This window comes from Carcharhinus amblyrhynchos, chromosome 9 (assembly GCF_965287045.1).
Source record: "Carcharhinus amblyrhynchos chromosome 9, sCarAmb.v2.hapA, whole genome shotgun sequence".
NCBI lineage: Eukaryota > Metazoa > Chordata > Chondrichthyes > Carcharhiniformes > Carcharhinidae > Carcharhinus > Carcharhinus amblyrhynchos.
In genome coordinates this window covers 54349038-54361355 of record NC_137332.1, presented here as the reverse complement: position 1 = coordinate 54361355, position 12318 = coordinate 54349038, and the positions used below count along the sequence as shown (strand labels likewise).

Sequence of the window (12318 nt, the reverse complement as noted above, 5' to 3'; positions counted from 1 at the left end):
TGTACTTACATCAAATGTGACAAAAGAATAGCACAATGACTTTTCACAGCTGATTAGTAATTACAAGGTGTTTTTCAAAGACCTAATTGGACAATGTTCTGAATGACATTACATCTGATAGCTTAAGCCAGAATGTTTGTGTAGGCTGATAATGCTAAGTGAAACTTTGAATCATTTATCAACAACTTGAGGTACTTCAGATGTTCAAGCAGTCGATCTGGAACATTTATTCTTGATCCCCTGAATTTGTGTGGAGCTCCTGCTTTAGGATGCAAAGCAATATTATTTGTTGACACGCAGCCATTTCCTAATATACCCTAAAAGTGGAAATTCAGGCTTCTCCTATGAAGATAAAAATTTGATGTTATCTAGTTTGCAAGGAAAAGTTTTTTTTAAATCTAAGACCTCTAGAAAATGTATCATACAGCTTTCCCAATCCATGCTGAGGATGAAACTACGGATTCAACAGTGTGCATTGCAAACTTTCTCCAAACGTATGTTCGATCAGTTCATGTGCTTTGACAGACAGGAGTTTATTTATTAATGATAGAAAGCTGTATGCTACATTTTATGATGTGGCAATGCCGGCGTTGGACTGGGATAAACACAGTAAGAAGTCTCATAACACCAGGTTAAAGTCCAACAGGACCCAGCCTGCAGGTGCAGCAGGTGGTCAGGAAGGCTAATGGGATGCTGGCCTTCATAGCGAGGGGGATTGAATATAAAAATAGGGAGGTCTTGCTGCAGCTGTATAGGGCATTGGTGAGGCTGCAGCTGGAGTAGTGTGTGCAGTTTTGGTCACCGCACTTACGCAAGGATATTTTGGCCTTGGAGGGAATGCAGAGGAGGTTTACTAGGCTGATACCGGAGTTGAGGGGGTTGAGCTATGAGGAGAGGCTGAATAAACTAGGCTTGTACTCGTTAGAGTTTAGAAGAATGAGGGGAGATCTCATTGAGACATATAAGATGATGAATGGGATGGATAGGATAGAGGTGGAGACACTCTTCCCGCTCAGAAAGGATAGTAGGACTAGGGGGCACAGCCTCAAGATAAAGGGGGGCGGTTTAGAACGGAGTTGAGGAGGAACTTCTTCACTCAAAGGGTGGTGAATCTCTGGAATTCTCTGCCCATAGAGGTGGTGGAGGCTGCCTCGCTAAATATTTTTAAGACGCAGGTTGATGGGTTTTTGATAAGCGAGGGGATTAAGGGTTATGGGGAGAGGGCTGGAATGTGGAACTGAGCCACGACAGATCAGCCATGATCTTATTGAATGGCGGGGCAGGCTTGAGGGGCTGGATGGCCTACTCCTGCTCCTATTTCTTATGTTCTTATTTGGTAGCAAACGCCACTAGCTTTCGGGGCTCTGCCCCTTCGTCAGGTGAGTGGGGAGTTCTGCACTCACCTGACTCACTCCACTCACCTGACGAAGGGGCAGAGCCCTGTAAGCTAGTAGCATTTGCTACCAAATAAACCAGCTGGACTTTAACCTGGTGTTGTGAGACTTCTTACTGTGCTACATTTTACCCAGAGGAATGATAGATACTCAGCATCCTACTGAGACATCTTATCTGAGGTTTATAGGATGCTAAATTTACTCAGGAATGTCTCTCTTTCTGTCTTTTACTACCCTTTAGTTTTATTTATTCATCAGGTTTGGTTTGAAAAGCAGATGCATATCTAATGGTGGGGAATTTCATCATCTGAGTGGTTAGTCTTACCACTGTTTAAGGAGAATGTTTCCAAAAGAAATGTATGAATATTATGAAAGAGCTTATGAATATATGCGGAAAGGTTTCACTGAAGACTGTGAAGGAAACAAGGGGCTCTTTTTTTGTTTATGGTATTTGAGCTTTGCTGACAAGGACATCATTTATTGCCCAACGCTAATTGCCCTCGTGGTGAGTCTGATTCCTGAATCTTTTCAAGATTCACCTGCAATGCTGTTAGCTAGGGAGGTCCAGGTTTTTTGGCCCAATAATAATGAAAGAATGACAATAAATTTCTGAGTCATGATAATGTGAGACTTGCAGATTTTAGTCTTCCCACATCTTTGCTGCCCATGTTCTTCTGGGTTGTTGGCTGTCATGGAAGGTGCTGCTGAAGGAGCCTTATTGAGTTGCTGCAACGAATCCTGTATATGATACATACTGCAGCTACAGTATGCTGGTGGTGGAGGCAATGATGTTTAAGCTGGTGAATGGGGCGTCTATCAAGTGGACTACTTGAGCCTGGACAGTGTTACATTTCTTGAGCTGGAGCTGGAGCTGTACTCAGCCAGGTAAGTGGAGGATATTCCAACATGCTTCTGATTTGTGCCCTGTAGGTAATGGCAAGGCTTGGTGAGTCAGGACAGGAGTTAGTCACCATAGAATACTCAACCTTTGACCTGCTTTTGCATTTATATGACTAATCTAGTTCAGGTTTTGCTCAATGGTTACTCTCAGCATGTTGATGGTGGTGGTGCTCAGCTGTTGATCACCAAGGAGAGGTGATTAGATGCTATCTTGTTGGAAATGGTCTTATTTGACAGGAATCATATTTGCCACTTATCAGCCCAGGCCTGAATGATATCAGGTCTTGTTGCATGTGGATACAGGTTGCTGCATTATTTGAGGAACTGTTAATGGAAATGGACACTGCAATCATCAGTGAACATCGCCACATCTGAACTTATGATGGATGCAAGGTCAATAATGACCATTAGTAACAATTTTTGTGATGACAAAATCTCTGAAAATTAGGATATTGCAACATGGAAACATAGAAAATAGGAACAGGTGTAAGGCCATTCAATCCTTGCAGCCTGCTCCACCATTATGATCATGGCTGATCATCCAACTCAATCCCACCACCCCCTGCCCCCTTTGATTCCCTTCACCCCAGGAACTATATCAAACTCTTTCCTGAAAACATGTTTTGGACTGAAGGTAAGCTTTTTGTGGTGGCAAGTTCCACAGGCTTAACACTAACTGGATAAAGAGATTTCTCCTCATCTCTGTCCTTAAAAGGTTTACTCCATATTCTTAGACTATGACCCCTGGTACTGGACATCTCCATCATTAGTAACACCCTTCTTGTATCTTTCCTTGTTAGAACTTTATAGGTTTCTATGAGATCCCCCTCTTTCTTTTAAAGAGCTGCAAATATAATCCTAACCGACTCAATCTCTCCTCATATTTCAGTTCCACCATCCAGAAATTAGTCCAGTTAACATTCTGTGCACTCCCTCCATAGCAAGAACATCCTTCCCCAGAGAAGGAAACAAAAACTGTACAATTCCATGTGTGGCCTCACCAAGGCTCTATATAATTGTAGCAAGACATCCCTGCTCCAGTACTCAAAGCCTCTTATTATGAAGGTCAACGTATCATTTGCCTTCTTTACTGCATGCTTACCTTCAGTGACTAGGTCTTCTTGCACATTCCTTCTCTTAATTTATAGCCATTTAGATAAAACCTGATTTTGCTACCAAAGTAGATAACCTCACATTTATCCACATTATACAGCATATGCCTTGCATTTGCCCACTTACTCAGCTTGTCCACATCACACTGAAGCATCTCTGCATCCTCCTCACAGCTCATCCTCCCACCTAGCTTTGTGTGTTTTGCAAATTTGTAGATATTGTATTTCATTCCCACCTCTGAATCATTAATATACATTGAGAATAGCTGGGGTCCTGCACCGATCCCACTAGTCATTGCCTACCATTCGGAAAATGTCCCATTTATTTCTAGTATTCATGGTACCCCCAGAAAAGCTTTGCAATGATACCCGTTTTGTGTTGAATTCTCAAAAACGCATTTACACTATGGGTGGAGTTTTACAGTCTTGTTCGACCCGAGACCAGGAAGTTCTGCCTGAGGTCAATGGACTTTTCCATTGTCCACTCTTTGCCCGCTCCTATTCCATGACGGGCGGTCCACAGAATTCCAGCATATATATTCATCTTTCTTTTAGGAAGATGGATATAACAGCATTTACAATTCACAGCTGATTACGCTCATCAGGTTTCTGGAAAAATGTCAATGTAGAGGTAGGTTACCAATTGACTGATGTTTGTACCTAATGTGGAGCTCCTTAAGCTTTGCCTTTTTCTATTCTGTCTAACTTTCACAAACCATAAAATTGTAATTTAGCAACAGGCAATAGAGAAGTGGTATTCTGTACATGTGGATACAGGAAACAAAGTCCAGACAGAAAGACCTTCTTCAAAATTTGAAGAACAGAAACTAAATGAGGATAATGTAGAGTCTTCGTTTTCAGCAACTCCTACTTCTCTTTTATGGCCAAGAGTTCATAAGGTTACACTTGCACCAAAGAATGTTGGCAAATGAACAGAATAGAAAAACAAATGACTTTTATCTTCTTTCTGGTATATCCATGGTATGTGCAATATAATAAAAGAACTGGCTTAGAAAATTCTAATGCAAAATACTGGTGGAAATGTTCTTTGAATATAATCAATATAAAGCCTTTATGTATCTCCACTTACAGAATACCTATTCTGGTTGTAAAATGAGTCTGTGTAAACTGCATACTTGCATCACCCAAGTCCAAAAGATTCTCTGCAGATATAAATTTACATTACACCTAACAACAAATTAAAAATATAGAAGAGCTTGTTTATATTTATGTTGTTGAGAATGTTTTAGTTGAAGAAACTCCTTTCTCAGAGTACAAATCAGGTACTGTACCTGTATGGCATCTTTTACTTTTGATTTACTGCCATGGAGATAAGCTCTGCAGCGGACAGTACCCCTCACTGTGACAGAGCTGCCGCAGTCTTCAATTAAAGCAGCAAGTTCATCATCAGCGATAGCAACCTTAAAACAAAATACACATCCATTCATAAGCCAGTTGCAGTGCATTGTACAGTAATATATTGTTTTAAACGTAATTTTAATGTAAAGCTGGAACATGCTGGAACACAGAAGGTAGTCAGTACCTATATTTTGGGCAGTGCTGTTCATCATAATACCGTAAAGAACAGTATAACTATAACTCTTGTATAGTTAAGACAGATACATCAGCTGTCCCAGCTACTCATTCTTGTTGGCTGGCTATTTAGTGGTCCAGGCCTCATCAGCACATCATGCTGTCTAGGCTTTGCATTACATAAACAAGTTGTTGTGCAATATCGAGCAGACTGGAGACCAGCCTAGCTGTCAGGCAGGGAGGTACAAGGAAGAGGAGGAACCAGTTCTGCATGAGGCAGACAATATCCAGCTGGAGACCAAAAGAACACTCCTGCTTCTCTACGTCTCACAGAAGATGTTTTACATTTCGCTTTTTGGGGCATCTTCCATTTCACTGCCCTGTATAATTTGAAAAACTTGTGCTTAGTGTACGTGCTCCATCTAGTTATCCCCTGAAATTGAATCATCGCCCCACTTATATCATGGGAACTCAATGTGTATGTAGTAATGAGGCTCCCACATGATTAAGCTGGGGTCTGATAAATATGGTGGTGAATCAGAAACTCCCATTCTACCTTGGCTAACGCACCATTCCTCAGTGTGGACCAAACTACCAAAATGTCTTTTGGTGACTACCAGATGCTGACTGACCTACCTCATGCTTTCAGTATTTTCTGTTTTGTTTCAGATTTTCAGTATTTGCTGTTTCTTTGCTTTTCATTAGTAACATTTTCTAGGCTGGCATGTTTTATTGGGGTATAACTGAGTTGCTTGTTTTCAGTTATGAAAATAATAAATACATCAAACAGCATAAATTTTACTTGACACTTTTTCTAACATTTCTTTCATAATGCATATCCTTACTAGTGTGTGTATAAACACACAAGGTTTAATAATCATTCTATTTAATTAGCGCAGAACCTGCAAACTGTTAAAAATTCCTTTGCAAAATAGTGAAAAATAAAACAAAATCCACGCGTTGAAATGTTCAATGTCAATTAACAAAGAAAATAACCACACTTAAACATGGATTACTGGTCAGATGAACAAATAAATGAAACTTTGAAAAATTAGTATTCGGAACTAACAGGAGCTGTCAGGAACTGGACTTCCGCTGGTGCCTTCTTCTTCTGTGGAAGTAATAAAAACAAAAGAAAATTCAGTGGCAATTTAAAGATCAACAAACTGCACATATAATAAATTAAATTCTCTTCAATACATTAGGGTTTTGATAAATTGTGCATAGATAATACTGTTTGAAGATAACATACTCGAGGGCATAGGTTTAAGGTGAGAGGGGAGAGATATAAAAGGGTCCAGAGGGGTAATTTTTTTCATGCAGAGGGTGATAAGTGTCTGGAACAAACTGCCAGAGGTAGTAGTAGAGGCAGGTACAATTTTGTCTTTTAAAAAGCGTTTAGACAGTTACATGGGTAAAATGGGTATAGAGGGATATAGGCCAAATGCGGGCAATTGGGACTTGCTTAGGGGTTCCGAAAAAGGGGCGGCATGGACAAGTTGGGCTGAAGGACCTATTTCCATGCTGTAAACCTCTATGACTCTATACTTTCATAACTTTAAAAGATAGGATAACTACAACAACAGTCTGCATTTATAAGCAGATTTAAAGTTATAACATATCCCCAAGTTTGAAATGCTCAAGAAGCCAGATATACGTTGGAGAGTGGGAGGCCTAGAGGAGATTACAGAAATAGGAAGGCAAAACTATGGAGGATTTGCAAACAAGGATGAGAAGTTAAAATTAGGGCATAGCCAGGAGTCCATGTAGTGTCAAGGACAGGAGTGATGGGGAAAACAGGATTTGAGAGTTAGGACAAGGACTATTTTGGCTGGCCTCAAGTTTATGAATGATTGAATGTGAGATGTCAGCCAGGAATGCATAGGAATAGTCAAGCCTATAGCTATTAAAAACATGGACGAGTGTTTCAGCAGATGAGTTGAGATAAGAATAGAATTGAGTGATGATGCAGAGGCAAGCTTAGTGCAGCTGTGGATATATAGTCGGCAGCTCATCTCAGGATCAAATATGACTTTGAGATTCTGAACAGTCTGGTTCAGCTCTCAACAGTTGCAAGGACAAAGATGGGAATTGTGGCTATGAAATATGGGACTCTTAAATGGCCTAGTAAGCCACTCAATTGTATGAAACCATCAGACAATCTGACATCAACCTCGGCACTGGAAATGAAGAAGGCAAACCCAGCTCTGTTGACTCTGCAAAGTCCTCCTTACAAATATCTGGCGCTTGTGACAAAATTGAGAGAGCTGTCTCACAGACTAATCAAGCAATGGCCTGACAGTAATTGTACCATACAGACAAAGCCCCAGGTCAGGTATACCCTGGGTGGGGGAATTCAATGCATCATCAAGAATGGCTCAGTAATATCACTACTGAACACGCTGGTCAAGTCGCAAAGCACACAGAATCTATAATGCAGAAAGAAGCTATCCAGCCCATTGAGTGTGCACCAGCTCTCCAAAAGAACATCCCACCCAGCCCTCCCCTCCACACTATCCTCTTAACCCCAACCATTTGCCATGGCAATCCACCTAACCTACACATCTTTGAACTGTGAGAGGAAATTGGAGGACCCGGAGGAAACCTATTCAAACATGGGGAGAATATGCAAACTTCACAGAGGCAGTCATCCAAGGCTGGAATTGAACCCAAATTCTGATGCTGTGAGGTAGTAGTGCTAACCACTGTGCTGCTAGACTGGGTCTGTGATAGGTGGTAAGGGATCTAACAAGAGGGGAAAACATTCTTGATATCCTCACTGAAATCCCCCACTATCAACATCCTGTGGGGTACCACTGACCAGAAATTAAACTGGACTAATCATATAAATACTATGGTTACAAAAACAGGTCAGGGACAAAGTAGGCAACTCACCTCCTGATTCCTGAGAAGGTCTGTTTACGATCTATGGGCACAGATCAGGAGTGTGATGGAATTCTCTCCACTTGCCTGGAAGAATGCAGCCCCAACAACAGTGAAGAAGCTTGACACCACCCAGGACAACACAGCCTGCTTGATTGGCATCCCTTCCAAAACATTCACTAACTACATCACTGACACATTGTAGCAACTGTGTACACCATCCATAAGGTGCAGGACTACAAAAGGATTCTTGAGATTGCACCTACCAAACCCCATGACCACTACCATCTAGAAGGACAACAGCAGCAGATACATGGGAACATCACCATCACATGGAAGTTCCCTTTCAAGTTATTCATTCTGACTTGGAAATATATCATTGTTCCTCCACTAGGAACAATGATATATTTGAGAGGAACTCTCAAATCCTGTTTTCCCCATCATTCCTATCTTTGACACTACATGGGCTCCTGGTTATGCCCTGATTTTAATTTCTCATCCTTGTTTGCAAATCCTCCATAGTCTTGCCTTCCTATTTGTCCAGGACAAAATCCTGAAATTCGCTCCCTAACAGCACTGTGGGTCTAACTATACCACACGGACTGAAGCAGTTCAAGAAGGCAGCTCACATCCACCTTCTTATGGGCAATGAATACTGCCCTAGCTAATGACGCCTCAACCCTTGACTGAAAAAAAACAGAAGCTTCAGTCTTTCTAATATTAGGTTGTAGGAAATTTCTGCTGATTGACAACGTAGACGCTGGTGTTTTCATACATATGAAAACTGATGTTGTAGCCATATAGCAGTACGTGGATGAGAAACAGGAGATATCTTTGGGAAGCAACAGTGGTAACAGTATAGGAACCAGAATAGAACTTGCAGTGGTCCTCTGGCCATGAGTAGATGGATATGAACAGAACGAGATATTTGCAATCCCACCCAACTAGATGATAGTAGAGAAACTGTTGTAAGTTATAAATATTAAAGGGAACAGGAAAATAGCATATTTTGGTCAGCAACTCTTAGATAGGTTATATTAAATGCACTTTTAAAAAGGAACAAATCCAAAATATTATTGAGTTTCCATACCGATCCTTCCCCTAATAAGCTCTCTGGTTCTTTAAACTGTCCGCTTATCAGGTAACTGCTTTGCATAATTTGTTTTGCCCAGGTAATCAGACCTTTCTGGGGAGGGAAAATGGTGGAAGGAAAGAGAACAAAAATATATTCAATAAAAATTACACAAACAATAATGACTACTTATTGCATTGCTTATCCTCTCTAACTCTGATATTTTCCTCAACATGTCATCATAGACAAGCGCAACTTAACGGAATTACATTTGAAAGAAAAATGCTGCATTACAAGGTATATACTGACAATGAAATGAAATCTTTGGAAATAAAAATTCCACTGATCTAAAGTTCAGAGGCAGAGGCAAAAAAAAAAGAGAAGGACTTGCCTTTAATATAGCACTTTGCATAACAACGAGAAATCTCAAAGGACTTCGGAATTAAGTATTTTTGAAGTGTAGTCACTGTTGTAATGCAGGAAACACAGCAACTAATTTGTGCTCAGCAATCTTCCACAATCAATGTCATAATGGCCAGGTAAACCGTTTGAGGGAGTGATATTTACCATGTTACAATCCCAACTGATGTTACTACTGGACAGTCAGGTCCCAAAGTAGAACCCTAGTGCCACAGACTTCTTTTTTTTATGTAGACACATGAATGAACAGATTTAAAATCTGTCAAATAACTTAACAAAAGAAAATAGTTATTAAACATTAAAAGATTGACTATAATACAATACTCCTTCATCTCACATATATATTCACAGATGTTACAAAATATATCTTGCACTATAATGTTCTCTGTATGCACACGGGCCACATAAACTTACAGCCCAACTGTGGTCAGATACACCACTCTTTGAAATTAAGTGGCTGACGCAACTCGATATAACTTCTGTGGACTTCTCATCAAATCTCCCCTAAAGCTTATTACAACAATCCAAATGATCTCAGTGGAACTCTGGCTTCCATGAGTGTCTCCAAAATCCACTCCCAAAAAACATGCCTTCAACCAAACAATGCTTTCTCTTGGATGCCTTCACCAAGGATTCACTTCAAAGACTTTAATCTCTCCTTTCGGTATTCCTCTGCCTCGAACTGTCACATATATTCAAGCTCCACAGCCTCTTGGGTACCCAGCATGCCAACAGAACATCACTGTTTCATGGGTTATATTAAAATGTCACCAAAGTTGATGTATCTTGGATGTCTGGTTTCCCACTTTAAATCTGTGGGAGAATGCTAAAGCATCTGGAGGAAACCCACTCAGAAGACGTGCAAACTCCACATGGATAATCACCCAAGGCCATAACTGAACCCAGGTTTCTGGAGCTACAAGGCAGCAATGCTAACCACTGTGCCATCACGCCACCCACAACAGGTAACTGTATTATGACAGTTGCTATAATTCAGTTTGAATTTTCAACCAATTAATTTAAAATGAATTAATTTGTATTAGAAAATGAACTTCTTTCATTCAGTAAAATATATTCAAGCAGTACAGCTATCAGCTTTGTTAGCTTTCTTTGAATATTCTATCTTCGATTAGACATCTCAATTCACAAATTTTAAGAGATTAATAAATCAACACTATTTCAAACAATGTAATTTGCTAAACTAGTACCCTCTCTTGAACATTTTTACATCACTGACGTTGTCCCTAGCCAACCTGTTCCAGTATACCTATAACACTGGTATCTATCCAGCAATGTGGAAATTTGGCCAGATACGCCCTGTTCATTGAAAGCAGAACAAATCGAATATAGGGAATTGCCACCATTTCAATCAACTCACAATCACCAGCAAAGTGATGGAAAGTGTTATCACCAGTGCTACCAAGTGTTACTTGCTCAGCAATAATCTGTTCTTTGGTGCTCAGTTTGGATTCTACTGGGTCACTCAGTTCCCGGTCTCATTATAGCCTTGGTTCAAATATAGACAAAGGAGCATAATGTCAGAGGTGAGGTAAGAGTGAATGCCCTTGATATTGAGGTTGCAATTGACCAAATGTGGCATCAAGGAGCCCTAGTGTTATGATGGCCACAGGGGATTGTCAATGTATCTGCCTTGTAGAGTACGAGCTCCCCATTAGGGCACTCGCCCAATAGGGATGCAGTAGCAGGGGGTTTAAAATCAGTTGTCTCCACTCAAGTCAGCAGTCAAAAGACTCCGGGGTTTGACTTGTACACTGTAGCCGCTGAGTGCAACTTTATGCACATAAAAGGAGAATAATGACAGAAGACTGGCCTCTGTGAGAACACTACACCTAGAAAAACTGGTGTCAATGGGAATCAGGGGGGAAATTCTCCACTGATTGATGTCATACTTGGCACAAAGGAAGATGTTGTGGATGTTGGCGATCGATCAGCTCAGGCCTAAGATTTCACTGGAGGAGATTCTCAGGATAGTTTCCTTAGCCCAAACATCATCAGGTGCTTCATCAATGACCTTCCCTTCCATCATATGGTCAGAGGCAGGGATATTCGCATATGATGACTGCACAATGGTCAGCACCATTCATGATTCCTCAGATAGCTGAGCAGTCCGTGTCTCATTAGCAGCAAGAACTGGACAAAATTCAGGCTTGGGCTGGCAGTTGCAAATAATATTCACGCTGCACAACTGTCAGGCAACAATCATCCTCAGCATCTAACATCGGAGAATCCAACCACAATTCCCACGCTGAATCCAAAACTGAAATGGACCAGCCATATAAATATTGGGGTACAAGAGTAGGTCGGGGCTGGGAATTCAGTGGCGAGTAAACCACCTCCTGACTCCTGAAAGCCTGCCGGCCACTTTCAAGCCACAAAACAGGAGTGTTATGGAATACTCTTCACTTGCCTAGGTAAGTGCAGACCTAACAACGCTCAAGAATCCTGACACCACACAGGACAAAGCAACCCGCTTGACTGGCATCTCAACCACCACCTTAAACATTCACTCCCTCCACCATTAATGCACAATGGCAGGATCTATACCATCTACAAGATGTGACTGCAGCAACTCACCAAACCTCCTTTGACAGCACCTTGTGAACCTCTGACCTCTAGGACAAAGATAGATGGAAGAGGATATCACAAGTTGCAAATTCCCCTCCAAACCACCCAACATCCTAATTTGGAATTATATTACTATTCCTTTGCTGTCACTGGGTCAAAATCACAGAATTCCCTTCCTAACAGTGCTGTACCTACATCATATAGAATGCAAGTGGATCAATCACCACCACCTTCTCAAGGGCAATTAGGGATGGGCAAATAAATGCTGGCACAGCCAATGAAACCCACATCCTGTGAAAAGATTGAATGAAATGAAGACAGAACCACCTAACAGGAGATCATTATCCTTCTGAGCACCATCTGCTCCCTGCCACTTTATCCTGTGCGCTCATGATTCATTTGGACTGTACTGGGAGAG

At 41.0% G+C, this 12318-nt stretch overlaps 1 protein-coding gene across 9 annotated transcripts in view; it reads right to left on the bottom strand.

Moving 5' to 3' along the window:
• The window catches only part of odr4 (odr-4 GPCR localization factor homolog), a 94335-nt gene that overhangs the window by 39763 nt on the left and 42254 nt on the right, over nucleotides 1–12318 (bottom strand). For all 9 annotated transcript variants that reach the window (XR_013887859.1, XR_013887860.1, XM_080195690.1 and 6 more), the window contains 3 exons: nucleotides 8913–9008; nucleotides 6009–6050; nucleotides 4699–4827 (listed from right to left, as the gene is read on the bottom strand). Coding sequence is in view for 7 of the 9 variants with exons in the window: in XM_080195690.1 (XP_080051816.1) it covers nucleotides 4699–4827; nucleotides 6009–6050; nucleotides 8913–9008 (267 nt within the window). In the remaining 2 variants the exon portion in view is untranslated. The remainder of the gene's footprint in view (nucleotides 1–4698; nucleotides 4828–6008; nucleotides 6051–8912; nucleotides 9009–12318) is intronic.